At 47.5% G+C, this 21,654-nt stretch overlaps 2 protein-coding genes across 2 annotated transcripts in view; both read right to left on the reverse strand.

The window, feature by feature from the left end:
- The window catches only part of tenm1 (teneurin transmembrane protein 1), a 196,597-nt gene that overhangs the window by 74,012 nt on the left and 100,931 nt on the right, over nucleotides 1–21,654 (reverse strand). Inside the window, exons 7-14 of the mRNA XM_076043360.1 lie at nucleotides 19,878–20,080; nucleotides 17,361–17,568; nucleotides 12,202–12,303; nucleotides 9,459–9,653; nucleotides 7,424–7,624; nucleotides 4,104–4,289; nucleotides 3,836–3,865; nucleotides 3,534–3,680 (exon numbers count right to left, since the gene is read on the reverse strand). Coding sequence (XP_075899475.1) covers nucleotides 3,534–3,680; nucleotides 3,836–3,865; nucleotides 4,104–4,289; nucleotides 7,424–7,624; nucleotides 9,459–9,653; nucleotides 12,202–12,303; nucleotides 17,361–17,568; nucleotides 19,878–20,080 — 1,272 coding nt within the window. The remainder of the gene's footprint in view (nucleotides 1–3,533; nucleotides 3,681–3,835; nucleotides 3,866–4,103; nucleotides 4,290–7,423; nucleotides 7,625–9,458; nucleotides 9,654–12,201; nucleotides 12,304–17,360; nucleotides 17,569–19,877; nucleotides 20,081–21,654) is intronic.
- asb12a (ankyrin repeat and SOCS box-containing 12a) overlaps nucleotides 1–21,654 on the reverse strand; it is a 321,968-nt gene that overhangs the window by 51,107 nt on the left and 249,207 nt on the right. The window lies entirely within an intron of this gene.

Raw genomic sequence — 21,654 nt, forward strand, 5'->3', positions numbered from 1 at the left:
TTTTAACTGCAGTTTGATTCAGAGTTGCACTGACTCGCAGACAGAGCACCGCGGAGCATCGTCAGGACGGCGTAACTACTGTAGAGGATGCAGTCACTGGCTGCAGGTCCAGACAGTGTTGAAGGGGCAGGCACGAAAAAAAAATCTAATACAAAACTGTATATGAGCATCATTGCGTGCATTATCCTGTTTGCAATCCACACCCTCTCAATAAACAGCGTAAGGAGCCTTTTGATTGGTTTCAAACATTGATTTCTTTTTCTCATACCTTTAAAGCCCAATAAGGTTTTAACGAGTGATACGTTATTAATAAGCTAAAACACACCCGAGTTGTCCTCGGGGAACCGTCAATGAAATTCGGGGATGGTTTTTAATTTTTGTTCAACACTTAACGGCGGTGGGTTATACAGCCGTCAGCTGGATCTCCAGCGACAGCGAGATAGCAGAGTCACATCATGATCGGTGCCACTCCAGTCAGCGATAAATGATAAAAACTGAATAATATGCACAGGGATTACTAGAAAAGTGAGAGTTTAAGCAATAGCTCAAAAACCCTCTGACATAATCCGACTGGATAAGAATCAAAATGTAAAACCCTAACAAAAAAAGGGGCAAATTTAGCCTCATGTTGGCAGCAAAGCTAACCCCACCACCTGCAAAATTAATTCAGGGAGATGCTAAATTAATGATCTCTCCCATAACACTGTGTGTGTGTGTGTGTGTGTGTGTGTGTGTGTGTGTGTGTGTGTGTGTGTGTGTGTGTGTGTGTGTGTGTGCTTTATTCTTTTTTGCTGTAGAAAGCGGTTTTGCACCAACTCCATCATTATTATTGCAATTTTAGGGCACAATAATTTTCCCCCATTCATCCGTAACTTGTAAATTAAAGGGTAATCTTGTATTAAACTGCTAATAGAAAACAAAACTTTGTCCGAGAGAGAAAGAGAAAGAGAGTGCAGTAGCGTAAATGTGCTTGCCCTTATGTGAATAAACTGGACCCTCTGCCACTGTTTCACTGGGGTGTTCAAGTGTTAAACAGGAAGATGGATTTTATTAATCCTCCTTCTTTGCGGCCTCAGATTCACCCCTTTAGCTTTAAAGACTAAAGCATACACAGCGAGACCCTCCGGAGGGTTCGCACTTCCTGTCCCTCTTTCCTTCTTCGGCCGTGGAGTCTGAAGAGCCAGAACGGCCCAAAAATAAGAGAAATAAATAAAAGAAAATGGGAGGACTGGTGTAACAACCTGCTGTATAACAAACAAGTTCAACGCTTCTCGTCCGGGCAGAACTCAGGTTTTGGGAGTCGTCCGAATCAGAATCACGCCCGCATGTTCGCGTCACCATTTCATTAACATGAATGGGATGAAGTTGGGGGAGTGGGGAGGGGCAGCTTGGCAGGTTTTGTTACCAGCAGTCATCAAAAAGCAATCAGGGCATCGGCGGTGACTTCAGACGGATTGGAACGGAGCTAATCTGTCCCGTTCAAATTGGTGCTAACGACCGTCTCTTCCACTGTGGCAGCAGAGGGAACGGAACAATCAGCAGCGCTGCCTCATTTCAGCCGCCGCCGCCACCGCCGCCGCTGAGCTAACCTGGCGTTTTCGGGGGGGAAAATCTGTCACACTGAAGGCATAATAATGAACGTCACCCGCAATTAAAATGACACTGCACACATTTCCTGGCGCAGTGAGAGTCTATCTAAAAAAAAAAAGAAAAAAAAAAGGGAGGGGCTTTTTGATTGGCAGGCACCGGGCCTGCACCAAGTTAGCAGTGTTTACCCAAAGAATACCCACAGCTCAGCCATTAAACGCCACCATAATTAATTGTCACAATCCAAACAAACACGACGAGCACAGTTCATCATTTTCTCTCCTTCCCTCCGCAACGGATGTGTGTGGACTTTTTTTTTTTTTATTGCTGAGCGCTGTGATTTCCTGCAGCCTTGGTGCCAAGCCACCAGGAACCTGCTGCTGCTGCCGCCGCTGCTGCAGGCAGAGATAAAGGATCCCATCTATCCTCTCATCTTAGCCGCTGCAACAAAATATATTTCCTTAATTTCGAATTCATTTCTTCGCCGCTCGACGGAGCCGCGCGGACGCAAACACAGAGATAAGACGAGATGCTGTTATTGTCGCGCGGAGACGGCTGACTTTTATGGAGAACTTTGTTTAAGATACGACCGCTGTTCGCAGTTACATCCTCTGCAATAATATGCGCCGTGTCAAGTGCGTTTTTTTCCCCCTTATTCTTTCTCTGTTTTGGATCGCGCTGGTTTTGCTTTGTCTTGTTCCGTTTCATTCATCGCTGAATTCATTCAGTGTACGGATGTAAAGACTAATCCGCTGCAAAGATGTCGCTTTAGCAGCTATCTGTGCTGCCGGTGAAACTGTAGGCTGAGTCACCCGCGCAGGCAGCCTTTCAGGTAAACAATGCACGGCGGGGGGGGGGGGGGGGGGGGGGGGGGGGGAGAACAAGGTTAGGTTAAAAAAAGAGCGATCGGCACCCCTGTGAAGAGCGGGACTTGGAGGGAGAAAAAAGAAACACGTGTGTGATTCAGGTTCTGATCCACGCTCCCATTCAAGTGCCACTCATCAAGGCATGTACCAAAAACACAAGACAAAACACACACACACAAAAGAGGAAGCCCACACGTACTCACGGGCACAACAAAGACCAAAACAAAACAAAACAAGGAGCTTTAAAACAACAAAACGGCAGCACAACCTTGTTTGAAATGACGGATTACATCACCGGCTTAGCAGGCGCGTCCATAATAGAGATTTGATGGTGTTGAAAAATGAAAAAAAATACAGAAGGGATATCTATCTATCTATCTATCTTTATATATAGATAAATGGGAAAATGACAAAATGTTAAGGAAGTTATCATAATAAGTTGAGACAGTTCAGCTGCTGAAATGTGACTTTCTTGTCACTTTACCCCCAAGGTGTGTGTGTGTGTGGAGGGGTAAGGAAGGGGGCCAGGTGGTGGGAGGGGGCAACACAGTGGTGACAAAGGGTGACACACCTTTCACCTGCCACCCTGCGAGACACAACCCTGGCACGCTAGCTGTGCTTCTGTCATGGCCCGGGGTGGCGTGAACACACACACACACACACACACACACACACACACACACACACACACACACACACACACACACACACACACACACACACATACACACATACACACACACACACACACACACACACACACACACACACACAGTTTCAGAGATGACAAGTCGGAAAACTAAAAAGGAAGGGCAGGCACAGCGGCAAATATGGACGAGCAACACGCACTGATACGTATTCAACATTGTAATGAGCAGCAGGACTCGACAGGAGACCCAGCAGGCACTGGGACAGCACCGGGGTGTACGTGTGTGTGTGTGTGTGTGTGTGTGTGTCGTAGATTTCTCAGCAGGCAGCGGAAGGGACAAGAAGACCTGGCGGAGGTAAAGAAGGATCCAAAAAACAGTGAGAGAGAGAGGTAGAGAGACAGAGGATGATAGATGATGTTAGAAATGTCACCTCCGTCGTTGTCGGCTCCATCACTGCAGTCAGTTTCCATGACGACGCTGCATCCGGGTCCACTCCATCCAGTCTGGCAGACGCAGCGCCAGCCACTCTGCTCCAGGGTGCAGCGCCCGTGCCCGCTGCACAGACCTGGGCAGCCGTCTGAAAGAAAAAAGATAAATAAAAAAAAATAAAAAAAATAAAAACCATGGACAGACACACAGAGAGAGTGTTTCTATTTGTCTGACATTTATGGGTGAATGTTTGGCAGAGCGGCATTGGAAATGCAATAAATAAAATGAATAAGGATAAAGTACCTTTCACCACCACGTCCAGGTCATGGGTGACTGCGGGGAGGGGGAGAGAGAGAGAGAGAGAGAGAGAGAGTGAGAGTGAGGATTGGCCGAGACAAAGCCATTGGATGTGAAACTGCTGTCACCGCCAGTCCAGCAAACACTTTTTTTCCCCTCCTCCTCCCTCCTTCCAAATCCTCTTAATCACACCAATCAAAACATCAGTCAGAATAATTCAACATTCCCAACGTGCCCACACACTGCAGCTGCTGCCTCCGCTGCCACTGCTCACCGATGTTGCAGTGCTCCCCCTCCCAGCCCGGCTGGCAGATGCAGGTCCCGTCGTGGCACTGGCCGTGCTCCTCGCAGCGCGGGTGGCACGCCCGCTGGTCGCAGGCGGCGCCGATCCAGCCCTCCTCGCACTGGCACTGGCCCTCCGAGCAGACGCCGTGGCTGCCGCACGGCACCGGGCACAGCTCTGCAGGCCAGGCGGGCGAGGAAGAGGAAGAGGAAGAAGAAGACAAAGAGGAAGAAGAAGAAGAAGAAGAAGAGGAAGAAGAAGACAAAGAGGAAGAAGAAGAAGAAGAAGAAGAGGAAGAGGAAAAAGAAGAGGAAGAGGAAGAGGAAGAAGAAGAGAGTGCAGAAGAAGAAAAGGGAAGAGGAAAAGGAAGAGGAAGAGGAAGAGGAAGAAAAAAGCGTGAAAAAAGGGGTTGTGAAGGAGGAGAAACGTTTAAAGGAATTGAAATAAAATTGGGCTTAGAGGGCAACGTGAAAGAGGAATACATTATATGGACAAATATATATATATATATATATACATATATATATATATTTTTAAATCAGTCAGTAGCTGAACCAGTGGATATAAGTAAGAGGAGGGAGAGGGAAAAAAAAACTCAACAAACAATTGAGAATAACCTGGCGAGACTGAAGCCTCCACTTTCTCACAATGCACATTCCTCCCACCTCTAATAGCCGAGCTCCCCGAAGGAGGGAGAGTGAATAGACTCATAATAACAGGCAAATGAATCCTATTTGCGCTGCGTATTCAAACCACCGGGACTGAAATTCGACCCGATTATTCTTCCCTGACATTTTCATCAGATTTTTCAGGAGGGGGTTCGGGGTCGTCCTATTAATATCATTTCTTATCCCGCGTCTGTCCGTCTTTGTCTCCCCGCCTCCCCATCCCCAGTTCAGCTTTTTCTCTCCAACCGCAACTTTTTCGCTCTCTCCGCTCTTGTTTAAAAATAAGAAGTTTCCTCCTTCGGTTTTTGTCTGCGTTTCCTTTGGCCTCCTCGCCATGCATGCCTCCCCACTACCTCCCTCCATCCCTCCCTCTGCCTCTCTCGCTGTCTGCAGAAGCAAAGCCTCATCCATCAGTAACGAGAGCAAAGTGCTGGAGGCACACAAAGAGTACTTATCCAGCTGCGGAGGGGGAGAAAAAAAAAGTTATTTCAATTTAAATATACATAGCATGGAGAGGGGAGGGGAAGGAAACTGGATTAAAGTTGGAGAGTTTTCCAGCTCTCTATTAGAATTACATTAGTTTAGCTATGCTTCAACAAGGGCCCCTTGCAACGCAGGTTTTTCTTTTTTTTTTTGCTGGCTCCTTTTTTGATTAAAAGCCTGGCAGGTAGGGGGAGAGAGAGAGAGAGAGAGAGAGAGAGAGAGAGAGAGAGAGAGAGAGAGACTTTGGGGGAGGGCAGCCATATTCTGGGTATTCAGCCACGCTCCATTATTATCACGCGGCTAAATCGCTATATTAAGGACGCCCGTGCACCTGGGGAGCCGGGTCTGGAGCTGCGGCAACTGCCTGCGACAAAGAAAAAAGGACAATAAAAATCGCAGTCACGAGCGATAAATCGTCTCTTTGCCGGCTATCGCCGCCTCTCGTCTCTCGTTTGCCTTCGCACGAGGGCGAGGACGCTAGCTGGTTGCGTCGCTGCTGCAAGGCTGCTGAAGTCTGTAGCGAGGACGGTGTAGTGGTGCAGCCACTGTCTCTGTCCGTCTTAACACCAATGCTACTGTTATCAACCGCTTGGACGTCAAACCGTCAGAGCGTTCTGATTGGCTGGAGAGGTCACACGAAGCAGCGGCGGGGACGTGCAAGCTAACGCGTCGCTGCATCTCACTGGGCATTCTAATCACTTCTTCACACCCCGGCCCACCGGCGCTGCGTCAACACAAATTAAAAAATATATAAAGAAATTAATCAACGGCAAGCTGTGTGTGTGTGTGTGTGTGTGTTCACGCGTCATTAGCATAGCAACGCCCGCCGCCCCCTGGTGGCGGACCTCAAAGCAAAGTCAAAATTTTAATCGGCGTGAGAAACTTTTCGCATTCTGCTGATCTGAGTACAGTGACAACCTCGCGTCGATGTGCGACAGAGTGGCGACGAGGAATTGGAGGAATGAAGCAATCAAGTAGTTCACTTTGGTTAACTTGATCATTTTTGAGTTTTTTTCCTCCACTGAGAGGTTGGTTCAGTTCCCTGCGGAGTGATTGGTAGCTGCAGCTAGTTTTGGATTGCTAGTTCTGAAAGCTTTTCATTTTGAGAGTCAAGTCTCTGAGAGAAAGTACCCCCCAAAATAAATAGAATAAAATTGAATACCAAGCCAAGGGGGAAATAGTTGCGGAAAGCTTCACCACAGCAGGTCTGATTGATAATGAACGGCAACGGCTGAATTCTCACCACAGCAACTTGATTTAATAGTTTGTTTTCTGCTAACTCTCTAATAACCAACGCTACCCATTTGGGGAACCTATTTGTGTCAGCAAATAAATGATTTTAATAACGCAAACAAATCACAACACTTCTTTTTTTTATTTTTTTTATTTTTTTATTACCGTCAGCTAAATCTATGCAGAGTTCTTTTCGGAAACGACTCGGTCAGACCCCCGACAACATTCCCAATGAAAATCGGAAGTTGTGGCATTTGTAAATGTGAGAAAATATACTTTCTCCACATTGAAATAGCATGTGGAGATGACAAGTGTATATATTACATGGGAAAGGAAAGAGAGAGAGAGAGAAAAACCCAGTGAGGGAGCTTTTAAATAGCGAGCGGGGAATGCTCCTCACGGTTGCAGCCTTCCAGCAAAGTGAGAATGGAGGTCTTTCCCTTTTTCCTCGCCTGCTCACCCCCCCCCAGTTACCTGAAGGGAATGTGAGCGTGTGCCTGAGTTTATATCACTATAAACGCAAAGTGTGTGTGAGTGTGTGTGCGCGCGCACGTGTGTGTGGGAGGAGTGCTGCAGTCAATTCATGAGGGGAAATCTCATTTACGAGCAGCATGAAGAGAGTGTCAAAAACACACACACACACACACACACACACACACACACGTGTGCACACTCACACACACTTACACTCACACACACAGCCTCCCCACTCCCCCCTCCCATTTCACAGAGAGGTTCCAATCCATATTTCCACTCTCGTGTCTATCAAATCCCCGGAAAATAGTATCTGGCAAGTCCACGCGTGCTACAAGAACACTGGCAAACTAGTTGATGTGCAGGCGGGCAGCAATTTTCGGCCCGCTTTTTACTCTCTTTTTTTTTTTTCCCTTTCCCCTACGGGCGTCGCTGTAATCCTGGGGTTCTTACCAGTGTAGCAGTCTGGCCCCGTCCAGTTGGGCTGGCAGGCGCAGGTGTCTGACTCGGGGAGATAGGTGCCGTGTCCGGAGCACTGCTCCTGACAGGCTGGCAGCGGGTCATCGCAGCTCACTCCGGCCCAGCCCGCCGAGCACACGCACTCGCCGCGCACGCACACGCCGTGGCCGCCACACTGGGGGTCAGCACAGTCCACTGCGGAGACAGGGAGGTGAAGCGGGAGGTGAGGGAGGGGAGGTGGAGGGAGCGCACCTCGTTATAATCATCAGCCCAGCGAGTATGAAAGCAGTGTTCTTTGCATCCCATCCAGGAGTTAACCACCCCCGCCACAATGCCCCTGTATCTGTTCCACAACATTACACTTCATGGGGCACTTAGAAAGTGAGGCTTTGATAAGGGGTGAAATGGGGGTTGGCCGTCGTGGCGCTATGGGGGTAAGGGAGGGGAGGTGGGGGTCGGCGTTGGTGTGTGTAATTACAAGGGGGCCGCATGCGAAACAGAAATTATGAAAGAAAAAAAAAAAAGAAAAACCCTGACGCAGTTTTTGGCTCTGACCTCTCAAGGTCAAACACCTGATTGGGCTCTGCGGGAGGACGGAGGTGATGAGTGGGACGGAGATGTGAACGTGGTGAGGTTCAGCGTCTGCTGTCTCTGCAGAAGAGCAGCTCCGTTTTGTGCTTGCTACTTTTTTTTTTTTTTTTTTACTGGTTTTCCAAAGAGCCACAGCTGTCTGTACTGTATATGCTGGAGCACCATGCATGCAAACTACCTTGTGTTAATGTTTGTTTTGTTTGGTCCCAAGATGTGTTAATGTGCAATGTAGCACAGCTGTCTTCAACTACTTTCTTCATTTTGTTTTTGTTGCAAACATTACAGAACTTAAAGGCCCCTGTGTGTAAGATTAAGCGACATCTAATGGAAGAAAATGATATAGCAAGAAAAAAAACCCCGTTGATATTCCTTTTTATGTGATATCCTTGCTTGATCTAACACCTTTGTTGCAATGTGGTAACATCAGGAAACCATTGAGCAAAGCCAGGTTCCCCTCCCGACTAATGGACCCACTCTTGGTGGTAAATATATTATTAATAAATTGAAACATGACAATTTGTGTCGAGAAAAACATATGTAGGTACTTCTTATTTAATCTGACAATTATAGATGCAGTTGAAATGTTACACAGTTCCTTAAGAGCAGAGACGGTTTATAGAAAATCTGGCAGGAGTTCAATTAACAGCGTGCATTAGTCTGTAATTTTAAAATTTTAATTTATGACCACAATACAAGAATAAGAGAAAGAAAAATAAGTCGGATTGGCCAGGCTCAAGGTTGTGAGCTGAGACGGAGCTTTGCGTCGGGGGTTAGCGATTAGCTCGGCACTACCCGAGCACTCGGCGAGGGGCCGCTTAACGTGTCTGATGAAAAGCGATGTTGAATTACCTCGCCGCGGTTTCTCAGTGCTTGAGCTAAAGCTAGAAAGAAGACAAATATCGAGTCTGCGCGGCGTTGATAATGCACGTGAAACACTCTCAGTCCCTAAATCTGTACGAGTACGAGCATAAGTGTCTCAGTGAAAATTTGCAGGTGGATTATGGTTGAGAGGAGGATCACTGCGAGGCTGTTTTGCTCCTGGACAAGTTTCTTTTTTGCACTTCAGCAGTAATAACATCAATGTTTATTAACATGATCATGTCCAGCCAGATAGGATTACTGTATTGATGCCTTTTTAGTTGCATCAGCTGCAGTGAGTCTCTTTAGATTCATGTCGGTCCATGTTGGGCGGGGCGTAAACAGCTGCTGCTTTCCCCATTTAGGATCGAGGTTGATGTGGGAAATGTTCCAATTATTAAAAACCTCTTCAGCTCTAATGGCTCCAAGGCAGATTGATTCCAGCAAAATGAATGGCTTAAGAGTTTGTTTTTTTTGTGTTTTTTTTTTATGTTAAATGAGAAAAAAAAAAGCTGTTGCAGCTTCTGATGAAGCCATTTTTTGCAGAGACGTTCAGTTTGGTACTCAGTGGGGCCTTTACCCTGCTCGCAGTTGATGCCCTTGTAGGCGGGGCTGCAGATGCAGAGTCCTTGGATGCAGGTGCCGTGGTTGGAGCAGGTGGGGTCGATGCACTGGCCCTCCTCCACGTTGCACTCCGCCCCCTTCCAGCCCGACAGGCACACGCAGCGGCCTTTCTCGTAGACGCCGTTGCCGCTGCACAGCACGGGGCAGGAGTCTGCGAGAGAGAGAGAGAGAGAGAGAGAGAGAGAGAGAGAGAGAGAGAGAGAGAGAGAGAGAGAGAGCGCGTCGCTGATTACACATTGGGCACATGTGTGTGAGAGCACGCGCACAAATGATGATGGCGACGGCAGCGAGTGGCGGCGGTGGACCGGGGGTAACCTGCCGCGAGCCGAGCGACGCTCTCTTATCACAGCCGGAGAGAAGATTCAGCAAATCCTTAAGCTGTCTCCCTCTCGTTACTTCTCTGTTGCTCTCTCTCTTTCTCTCTCTCACACACACACACACTCATAAATACATACACATCTGCACATGGTGGTAACCCCCCCACTGCTCCTTCTCCACACACACACACACACACACACACACACACACACACACACACACTCCAGCTTATCCCCGCACTCTGTTTCAATTTACTGGAGCACCACCTGAGCCTCGGCTACCACGGCAACCCAGGAATTGTCGAAAATCCCCCCCTCACCCTCTCCACCGCTCCCCCCCCACCCCCCCTTCCGACGTCACCTCCCTTACTCGCGGGTTGGGGCGGCCGTGAAAACAATCGTGAAAACGGAGAGATTATGGGGAGGGGTGGGGGTGGGGGGGAGCATTAGGGGGGCTTTATGCGGTGGCGGCGCTATCAGCCCGCTAAAGAGACGGATGGAGGGCCGCCCGCCGCCTGCGTGGCTAATGGAAGCACAGCCAGGTGTAGAAGAAGGAGGGGGGCCGGCCCGGGCGTCTGCTGCTGACGCGTGCTGACAGCTCCCCTCATCTTCCCCCAACCTCCCCTCCGCCGTCACCCACCCACCCACAATCCACAGCTGCAGGAGGTGAGGCAGCAGCTCCCGACTTCAAATGGATTAGAAAGATGATCCAGAACCAACAGCTCCTTCGCTGGCGTAATGTGCGATGAAGGGCGCCGCAACCGCCCGTGCACGCCCGCGTCGGTGCGTACGTGTCTGTGGGGGGATGGAGGGGGGGTGTTACGTGTTTGTTTGATCCGTTGTTAAAAGAAGCACCCCCCCCCACGTCAAAAATTCACTTCCAACTGCACCAACCCCCCCCCCCCTCCCCTTTTTAAAGTCTTTTCCAAAAACTTGCCGTCTAACTTTTTCAAACGGGGGATGGGAGGGGGGATGGGGGGGGGGGTATCATAGCCGGAGCAAATGAGCAAAAGATGAGAAGAACAAATGAATAAATGATGAGCGTAAATAAATCATGCGACGTGATATCACATCAGCTGTTTCTACACAATGAGGCAGATAAAACTACAATGATTCTACAAAGAAGGGCGAGGGAGAGAGGGAGAGAGGCGGCGGATGTGCAGCGGAGGGAGAGGAGATGAAGGGGGGAGAGGGGCTTAATGACGAGAGAGAGAGAGAGAGAGGGAAAGCGAGAAAGAGCGAGCTGTGAAGTTGAAGCGGAGATGTGGCACTTAAAGGTTGTTGATGAAATAGATGTATTTCTTGTTTTTTTTATCGCGGGGGTGAACGGTTGATCCAAATATAGGCACAGCGAGCCTGGTACCTATGCAATTTTAATGTAAACTGTATTTGACAAAAGAGCACGGTGAGGCGTTCAGGGCCGCGGCGGGGAGCTTTGATCCGGGCTCCACATGGAAGACAACACCGTTTCCCCCTTTTTTTTAACCCTCCCCCCACACACAGAATGGGGTTTTAATCTTTCTCATCAAAACGATGAAAAAAGAAGTTCAAGCCGAGTGCACGTTTTACTGAACAACAGCACGCACAATGCAGAATTGCAGCAGAGGTGAGGAAAGATTGCAAAACCACTTTAAAAAAAACAGCAAGGAGCCACAAAATCTGTCAGCCAGGGATTTTTTTTTGATGCATACTGATAAATATATATACAGAGAGAGAGTGTAGAGTGTGTAGTGCAGTGTTTCTCAACTGGTGGAGCTGTTCTGATTGGGTTACAGCTTCATTGGCAGTTTCCCCTTTTCAAAAAAAAAGTATTTTAATGTAAATATATATGTATATATATACACACACATATACTGTACATATACATATACACATATACATATACACATATATATATATATATATATATATATATATATATATATATATATATATATGTATACTGTATATACGCACACACGTATATATGTATATATGTATATATATGTATATATGTATACATAATATTGGGCATTTATTTTGACGGGCACACAATTTAATTCAATAACTTAGCATTTCTATTTTTGTGAAATAAATTTGGGTCTCGACTTCATGATGAGGAAAAAAAAAGGTGGCTGCTGCGACTCCACCAGTTGAGAACCACTGGTATAGTGCAAACCATACTCGTGTCTTACAGGCATAGGAAACATGAAACAAAAACAGTTTCATGTTGAACAAACAGAGGTGAAGATGCATCAAGAGACACTTCGACCCTCCCGATTCCATTTTCGTTTTTTTCTTTTTCTTTGTTTGTGTTTTTCAGGTGGAGACCACGGTCGAATGGAATCAAAGGGGGCGTCTGGGGTTTTGGAGTCGGTGAGGGTGTTCTGTGATGTTTCCTACCTTTGGCACAGTCAGGACCCAGGAAGCCGGCGAAGCAGTGGCAGTGTCCGGCGACACACTCTCCGTTCCCATTGCAGTCTGTGGAGCAGCCGTCCATCGAATCTGCACACACACACACACACGCAAATATTCATGAATCAGGCATAAGAAAGGAAATCCCACCAAATGTAAAAAAACAACAACATTCCAGCAGTGATTCCCCTCAACCGGCTGTGTGTCTGTGTGTTATTGAATGAGAGATGTGATCAGCGATGGACGGCTCCCCAGACTCCCGGCCTGCATTAGATTAGTCTGATCCAGCCGCTATCGCTCTCTGGGGAGCGGCCAGGCACTCACTTACACTCAGTAGCACTAAACACATTACGCCGCATTACAGGTTGGAAGCAGCGGCGGCGGCGGCGACAACAACAATACTCAAATTTGCGAAAAAACATCACATCTTTAATTGGACATCAAACTGTTTTACAGGAGGCCCGGAAAGCGGATTGGACACAAAACCCGCCGCCTGAGTCGCGTCGGGTCCCGAGTGAGCGCCAGGACATCTCAGTGGCTCCGCAGAGGGAAATACAAGAAAGAGACGAAGGGAAAAAAAATAAAAATAAAGAAAAAGCCCACTGTGATGCAGGTTCCTACGAGTCCTTCATCTCATCTGGATACAGGTTTCATCATAACCCCCCCCCCCCCCCCCCCCCCCCCCCCCACCGAGGGGCTCGGTAGGGTTTCATCACGCTCCTTCAGCGGACTCAAATTCGCTCACTTCCTTCTCCGCTTTGCTTCCCTTTCACCTTGATACGTCCATCACGCCGCATATCCTTTCTCCGAGAGATAGTGGGAGGGATGAGGGGAGGAGTGCACCTCTCTGCTCAACCCTTCAGAGTTTAAAACAAGACAAAAAAAAAAACAAGTCAGCAGAGATGCAGCATCGGGATGCTGGAGAACAAAGGCCCCTCCCACCACCACCACCGGCCGCAGGAAGTTGACATTGTGAGCCCCATTTAGGTTCGGTGGAGTAATTAAAATGAGCGTCAAGGATGCCATCCTTTATTTGACCCCGCCTGGCCCCCCCACCACCCTCGCTCCCCATCCTGCCGGCTCCTCGAAATTAAGAAAAAAAAAAAAGAAAAAAGAAGAACATCAACTCCGGAGTGAAAGCGCTGCAGCGAGTCCTCTGGCTCCCTCTGCTCAGCCAGCATGGATGACAAATCCTCCAGTGACACCGCACACACACGCACGGACACACACGCGGGCATTTATAAACACACGCACGCACGCACACACACACAAAGTTATTATCTGACACCCGCCTTTGGGCACATGTGACACATGCTAATGAGACGGCCGCCGCCAGTAGCCGACAGCGCCGCGTTATCCTCGGCAGCAGCGGCAGCGGCGCATCGCTACAGAAACTAAAGTCATTTCCACCTCCATCACCTGTCAGCGCCGCACTGAAGGAGAGAAGTGGCAATCATCTCCTCTCTCCCACACAACCAGGGAGGCTCCGGGAGGGAAGAACAAGACGGAGGAGAAGAAGGAAAAATAAATAAACAAAATGAAAAAAGAAAACTCTCTCTCTCTCGCCATTTGGTACAAGTTGTTCCTTTTTTTCCCCGAAAGAGAATCAAGTGAAACCCGGCCGCTGACAGAAAAAAAAAAAAAAGTTGCAACATTGGACGTGACACTTGACACGCAATGAGGGAAACACTCGTTGGCAAGGTCGCCGAGTTTGCAGGTCGTAAACATTTGCAGCAAACTGACAAGTCATGTATGAGGGGATGTTTGTCGCAGAGTATACACTGTATTCATCTATTGCACGTGTGTGTGCGTGCATGCTAGCCTTCTTCATTTGGAAGCCACTCATGCCGTCAGTTATTGCAGTTAAAGGCTTTTACAAAAACGGGAGCCTCCAGCCGAGTGATGTGATTGGTCAAATAAGCGTTCCGTCGCCGCTTTACGAGGCCGTAAAGTCTCAGCCGTGCTTTATGACCCTTGTGGTGGCGGTGGGGGGGTGAGGGATGGGGAGAGGGAGGGGGGGGGGGGGTTTATGAAATGATCAAACTGTGAAACGGCTGCTCGGCTAACTAGAAACGCAAACGCCAGCCAGCACGCTAGCACGCTAAGCAGCGCTACGGCTAAGCGCTGTCCCTCTCCGTGATTGGATTCTTTTTTTTAATCAATTTCTTTTTTAGCACAAAAAGTTTAAAGACTGCTCAGGAAACTTTTTTTTTTTTTTGTTGCCTCTCATGCTTTATTGGCCATTGTGTAAAAATATATAATATTGGAGAGGATGTGTTATGATGGCGCTAAAGAAGAGCAATTATGCATAATTAATGGCCCTGCAGGAGGAGCGGCTCTCTGCACTGGCTGAGCAGAATTAAAGAGACGAGGCCGGAGCGGAGGTGGCAAAATGGCACAAACCATTATGCCGTAACTCCTTTTTTTTTTTTTTTTAGGTCACGTATAAATGTCAACAGCAGTGGAGGAAGGAGAAAAAGTATATATATATATTTTTTTTACACAGCTGTATCCTTGCCTTCTTTTTAAAACAGAGAAAAGAAAAGACAGGAAATACTGTTTGCCTTTAAATGGCTGCTTTGAGAAATGGAGATGTTGCCCCCTGTTCTAGGCTTCTTCTTCTATTAAGATCAGTTTGGGGCCTATTTAAGCCTTACAGGCAGGCGCTCGGAGAAGTGAAGAAGCCGTATATCAGCATATATCATATTACAGTGCGCACCCCGAGCGTCGGCTCCCTCACTTTCTTTTATCATCGGAGGCAGAGAGCAGCAGCTTAAGACGGACGTCACAAAACATCTTCAGCGTTTGAGGCGGGAAGTGGAATTTCTGCCGGATATTGAGCGATTATCAGCTGACCAAAAAAGAAAAGAAAAAAGAAAAGAAAAACCTGCGATTCCTCCCCTTCCTTTTTCATGTCATCCGCTAAGATGACGAAAAGGCAAAATTGCGTGCAGATCAGACGGCCACATGTGTCAAGCGTGGCTGCCAGCCCCAGTATCAGCTGGCGGCCTATTGCCGGCCCCAGTATCAGCTGGCGGCCTATTGTGTTAAAAAGTGCGTAATTACAATGTTAGCATGTAAGTCGACAATGGCTCATTGTTCTGGAGCCCTGAGTCTCTCGAAAATCGTCACAGCTTTACCACCAGCGCTTTACCACCAGCACAAGAGCAGCATGCAATTCATCGACTTAATTAAAGGACTTGAACAGTTTTTCATTTTTCCGTTTTTCTTTAGGGCAAAGCCACATTTTTCTTTTCTCCACTTGCCTCCTCAGAGTTTGTTTCCTGTCTGACTTTCATAACCACCTGACGCTCAATAAAAAAAAAAAAGTTGCTCGTTTATTTATGTATTTATCTATTTTTCATTCTGGCCTTTTCGCCGCCCTCGCCGCTCTTTCAATCATCCCTTTTTTGTTGCTCTCTCTCGGCATCACCCGCACCGCTGCGACAAGCGCAGCTGAATTAAGCGTACAACGGGGCCAAGGTGATGCAGTCGGCTGGAGTCAGAATGTAATCTCTGCAACTGCGGGGAGCCCACAGACAGCATCCGTGATGCATTTCCACCCAGGTCCACGACTGCAGGCCAGCCAATCGGGGCCGGATTGGCTAAACTGGTTTTCTCCGGTTCAGCCAATCCAGCAGGCCTGGATGTATCACCGCTTCGATGCGATTAACAACAGCGCAACCACCATTATCACCATGCATTGCCTTAACAAATCCAGTTGCCTTCACATCCCCCTTTGTCATACTCACCATGCTGTATTGATTTGGTGAATCCATTCCTATATTTATTTCTTTATTACTTCATTTTCATCAAAGGAAAGTCCTTCTCTTATTTTCACTCACAGTTCCTTTGTTGTACCCAGCGACTGTTTTTTGCTGCAGAAACGCTCGATCCCTCCGCCGAGAAAACATAATTTCTCCCTCATCGCGCTGTGAAGCTCCTCTCCAGGCTTCAGCGCTGCGTGTTATTAAAATTTATTGTACTGTAGCTCAATGCTTTTGATTTTCTGCCACCAAAACAATGCCCAGTACGTCTGTAGCAGTAGTTAAGGGTGTAAATGGGAACTCTAGGAAAAGAAAAAAAAAAAAAAAAAGGAGGCCTGACATCATTGCATTCATATTATTCCTCCTCTCTTTTGGGCTAAATCGAATGATTAATTATTTGAGAGGCCGAAGTGAGACAAAAGACTGCAGTTCCAAAACCCATCTGTTGTACCTGTTGTGTAGCTGTGGATGTTGCAGAAGCAGAGGGGAAGCTAGCTTCGTTTTAAAAAGCCAGCGTTTACTTTTTCGGGTTGGAGGGTTGGAGGGTGATACGTGACACAAATAGATCCGGTATATTCCAGGCTTTACTGGCAGCGCACCAGTCAAACAGAAATGTTTGACAGCCTTAAAAAGGAAATCTGCGTTTAGCTGTTCCGCTGTCAATCACGCCACAAAGAGGCCTGTCAATACGACCATAAAAGAAAGTCTCCGCCACTTTGTTCCGGCGCCACGGAGCCGTGCGATAGCTGCCGATGCATCATTTGGCGTTGAGGGAGCTCCGCACCTGGCTAGCGGATCATTTACCAAATAAGCCAAAGAACGGTGTATCATTGCCACATTACCTGTTCCCATCATCGGAATTGTACTCGGTAAATTTCTCTATTTATTTTTTTCCCCCCTCTCATTCAACTCTGTATTTTCTTAAGAAGTGCTGGACAAAAGTGGGGGTGGAGAAACTGCCCTTGTAATTATCCACTTGTCTATATTCAGCCACGCACTCCTGCATTATTCACATCCTTCAATTTGCGCCGCCATCCGTGTGTATAATGGCAACGAGCTGCAGTTAGCCAGGCCTGTCATTATTACCTGAGCTGTCCTCCCCTTGCTGACAGCCTTCCCTCGCCGCGCCAAACTCACTCTCCAAAACAGGGGGGGAAAAAAGTTCCCGTCGAACGTCATTCACTCTCGGGGGGGGGACCTGGGGCCACGTTTGCATTACTGTTATTATTATTGCTCGACATGTCAACAGGCGAAGGTGAAGGAGTGAGTGGGGAGAGAGAAGTGAGAGCCCAGAGAAGCAAAATAAAAATGCCTCACATTTTTCTAAAACATAAACATGCTTTCTTTCTGTTTTTCCTTTTTTCTTTCCCCCCCTCTCACCTATGGGGGTGCTGTGGAGCAACACTTGCTCCAGGCCGCGGCCGTCGTTGTAGAGGGCAAGGTGCCACGTCCCCGGGTCCATGTACTCGATGAAGCCGGTCTCCTGGAGGCCGCTGAGCAGGAGGCCTTTGGGGGTTTTGGAGCCTGAGACGGGATCAGTCAAGGACCTGGGCAGCGCCTTCCCGTCCAGCAGCTTCACAAAGTCGAACTGGAGAAACACACATCACAACAACAACAGAGAATTCAGATTGGATTTGAGGCAGCGAGGCCTGACTCTGCAGGAAGAAGAAGAAGAAAAGCACTGAAAGTACACTGAGAATTAGCATGAGAAACCAGAAGGCTCTTTGTTAGGTGGGCTTTGTTAAAGCGCCAGTCGACTACCGTCTGGAAAAAACACACTCTGCATGGCAAAAGCAGCTAGAGTCTGCTGCTGCTGGATGGGAATATCCAAAGCAAATTGCAAAGCAATGACTCAAGGATGGGTGGAGGGAGAAAAAAAAGGTGCCAGCGGTCGTGTAACAGACAACGCTGCACAGCTGTCGATTCAAACTGGAAACAGACGTCAACGGGACGCCACCTCCTTTTCAAACAGACCAGAGTATTATTTCATTTGTCTGAACCTGTCGACGCCTTCATTTCCCATTCACTCCCCCCCCCCACCCCCCCGTCTTGGCGCTTTCTTCCTCTCCAACCTGAAAACCTCCTTGAACCAGCGAGTGCTTAGTGAGTCTTACTTCCCCCTGAAGGCTGTGTGTCACACTGGTGTCAGAAACGGCTAATTAGACCTCTTCAGTGCCGCCGCCGCCAACAGGGCCGCGAAAAAAAAAAAAAAGCAGATGATTCAGTGTGGTGGTGTCGTCGTATTTTCGGTCTTTCTCTGCGCTTTGCCGCCGCGGAGTACGGCTGTCGGCGTAAAGTGGCTGCCTTTGTGTGTGTGTGTGTGTGTGTGTGTCTGTACTGTTTTTGAGATGTGTTTGAAATGGTTGTATTCATAGCTGAACCACTTCAGACAACTGGATTTACTTGCCACACAGGCGGGTAAACACACATTTGACAGTGTTTGCCGGGAGATCTATACGTCCGAGCAACTCGAGCACCGATTTTATACTTGAGTTTTTTTGCGGCTGCTGGAATTTTTTTTTTTTTCCCCGATCCAAATGTGACAGGAGAAGGTTGTGGCGACCCGGCAGGGCGGGGGGGCGGGGAGCGCACCGTGCGTTTTAGAGCACAGCCGAGCTCACGCTTTAATTGCGCCCATTTGCATATTTTTTCCGAATCTGTTGTCAAGCACGAGCACAAAACAGTGATTTGCTCGTGGCTCCATAAATGCTACCTGTTAAACAGGCGCGACGGCAAATTCCCACTGTGGTGGAGTCACACGTTGATTATCCTCCGCAAACCAGCTGACAAAACAAGTGAGTCTGCAGCCCATTGACACGTCGGTGCGTAATTGGCTGCGGCAGAAGCCGAAATGAGGGGACGCGGAGTCGCGCGCCGAACGAGCAGTGTTTTGGCTGCGTGTCGTATATTAAAACACTCCCGTCAATTAAAAATGTTGTTGTTGTCGTTTGTATGTTTGCAACTCCAGCGAACTGAATTGGTCTGATTTTCAGGAGCCAAATGAGAAATACGGAGGGAAGTGGGAAAACAAGTGCATGTACAAAAAGTCCAGTGGGTTTAAAATCATAATATATATATATATATAAAAAGTTAATGCAACAGTGATATTAAGCATGACATTTTTTTTAGGCTTGTGCTTGGTATCAAACTATCATTGAACCAGAACATTTGGTTTGGAGGTGGATTCATAGATCGAGACAATTTCATGCGATTTTATTTATTTAATAACTCCACCAAAAATAGAACTACGTGTTTGTGTATGTCTGCGTGTGTGTGTGGTATTGTATGTTAAAGGTTCAAAAGTTTAGAGAATGTCAAATTAAGGTCACCTGCAACATTTCCCAAAGAATTGAAAGTGTTTCCGAATGTAATTTAACTTCCAGTCAGCGAACTCTACATTATGTCAGGTGGCGCCGTTCAAGGTTTGCAATGAATGTCTGTCTCCTGGTTTAACTTTAATTTAACTGGCAGAAAAGAAAATGTTTTATTTATTCATTGAGAGGTAAAAGTGGAAGTAATGTGGCTGAAAAAAATAAATCTTATGCATCCACGGTTTGTTGCCCATCTTGAGTGCAAGGCCATGTCTTCAGTTTTGGTCTAAATATTTTGATTTTGATTTACTTTTGTCTTCTTGGAAACTCTGATAAAATTCCACTCACAAGATTGAAACTGAGAGAGAAAACGTGGGCTGTTGATTTTTGGGGATAAATTGTGCTTTCAGGTAATTCTTCAAATGTCACAGTCGCGCATTGTCGAATCAAAGTTGTTGCCTTTGAATGAGACAAAAAGTGAAGAAGAAGAAGAAGAAGAAGAATGGGTCTGTTTGCGAAGTTGTGGCACTATTGCAAACAAGCCCATCTGGGTAAACAGCAGGCAGCCACAGGAGCCTCAATTTACCTGCGTGTGCGTAGGCGGTATGTTCCTGCGACCGTAGACCCCAAGCAGCGCGCTGTGTGAGAGGGACAGGTTGAACTTGATGTAGGTTGGGTGGTGCACGGTCATGTGGAAGCGCCAGAAGAGTCCCGGCGGGATGGCCTGGCTCTGCTGGGTGCCCACGTCCACCTCGCCCCGGTCGATGGCTCGGCCTCGCACCCATTTCTCTGCAGGCAGAAAAGCACACAGGAGCTCATGCTGAGACCATGGATGTATGATACAAACTGGACACCAGACTTCCAATATAGCATTTGATTTTGTTACGAGTGGCCATTTATAGTACTGCAGTCAAAATCCCACGTAGCCCGAAGTGTTTTTCCTATAGACTGCAGTACGTCTAAAACACACTTGACGGGATGCCTCTGATCTAAAACATGATTCATCACTAATTCTGAGTAATACTGTGTATTTGTAAGTCAAGGACTTTAAACAAAAACAATCCGAACACCAGAAAATCCCTAGAAAAGAGCGTTATATGTGCTATGTTCTGGCCATGAAAGTACCGTCATTTCCGGACTATAAAGCGCACCTGAATATAAGCCGCACCAGCTAAATTTAGGGGGAAAAAAACAAATGTGTGCATATACAAGCCGCACTGGACTATAAGCCGCAGGTTTTCGTGAGGAAACAGGTCCGCGGAGAGGATCGGTTCGGCGGCTGCGAGCCTGCGACTCTGGACTCGCACCGCTGATCCTGTTTGCGGGGTCCCGCTGGTCACCTCGGTTAATTGGTATGGAGTCGGACCAGAACTGCGACGCACCGTAGCTGACAAAGACAGAGCGCATAAAGACAAGAGAACATACAGACGAGAGCCCAAACAGAAAAGTTGCGCACTGAACCCACTGAACACACGTCGAACCGCTGTCACTTTTTCTTCATGCGCTTGTCTCGTTTTTGCACTTCCTGATAAAGCGCCCCCTGGCGGGTGAAGTAAAATCCACAGAAAAGCCTTTGCATAAACTGCATGGTTCAAAGCGTGGGGGAAAAAAAAGTAGCGGCTCATAGTCCGGAAAATACGGTATTGTAAGAGCTGGATACCAGACTGCCAATATGGAGGCTGTTAGGTTTTTTCCAGTGGGCACTTGAGGTACTGCAGCCAAAAATCACATGGGGCACAAAAAGTATTTATCCAGTAGTCTTCAATACAAAAAGTCTGTAAATTGGCTGAAATAAAAATATTTTAATGGCCAGAAAATCCTCAGAAAGGGGCTTACATCGTACGTGCTGCATCTTCAACTTCAAACTTTATTTACATAGCACTTGTCATGCATGAAAAAATGCAACCAACAGTGCTTCATAGATTAAAATGTGCAGCAAAATGAACTAATAAAAGATCATCCCTCCCACCCCCTCAAATGGACCCGCCCCTCCACACAGGCACATACACACATACATCCACAATCTTAGGTCGTTCTGATTGGCTGATGCATCCTGATGCATAACAATAGTTACAAAGGCATACTGTGCAAGTTTTTGAGGCTGCAGAACGTGGAAAAATGTTGGACTTTTTTGGGTGCATGCGCTAGCTTAGCTTTTCTTATTATCGTTTGATTGTGGGGGCCTGGCCCTGATTAAGACACCAGGGGGCGCACAGGAGCAATTAACAAGCCTTCATCACGCCTTGAAAACACCGAGCCAATCCGCGAAACAAAACTGTGACTTGACGGGAGCGGCCGTCGGAGTGGAGTAAATTGAAAAGCCGGTGGAAACATTGCTCTTTCACGCCGAGGCCCCGCCGCTG

The sequence above is a fragment of the Nelusetta ayraudi genome, unplaced genomic scaffold (assembly GCF_046127955.1).
Source record: "Nelusetta ayraudi isolate G7.1 ecotype Tasmania unplaced genomic scaffold, CSIRO-AGI_Nayr_v1 ptg000075l, whole genome shotgun sequence".
Taxonomy (NCBI): domain Eukaryota; kingdom Metazoa; phylum Chordata; class Actinopteri; order Tetraodontiformes; family Monacanthidae; genus Nelusetta; species Nelusetta ayraudi.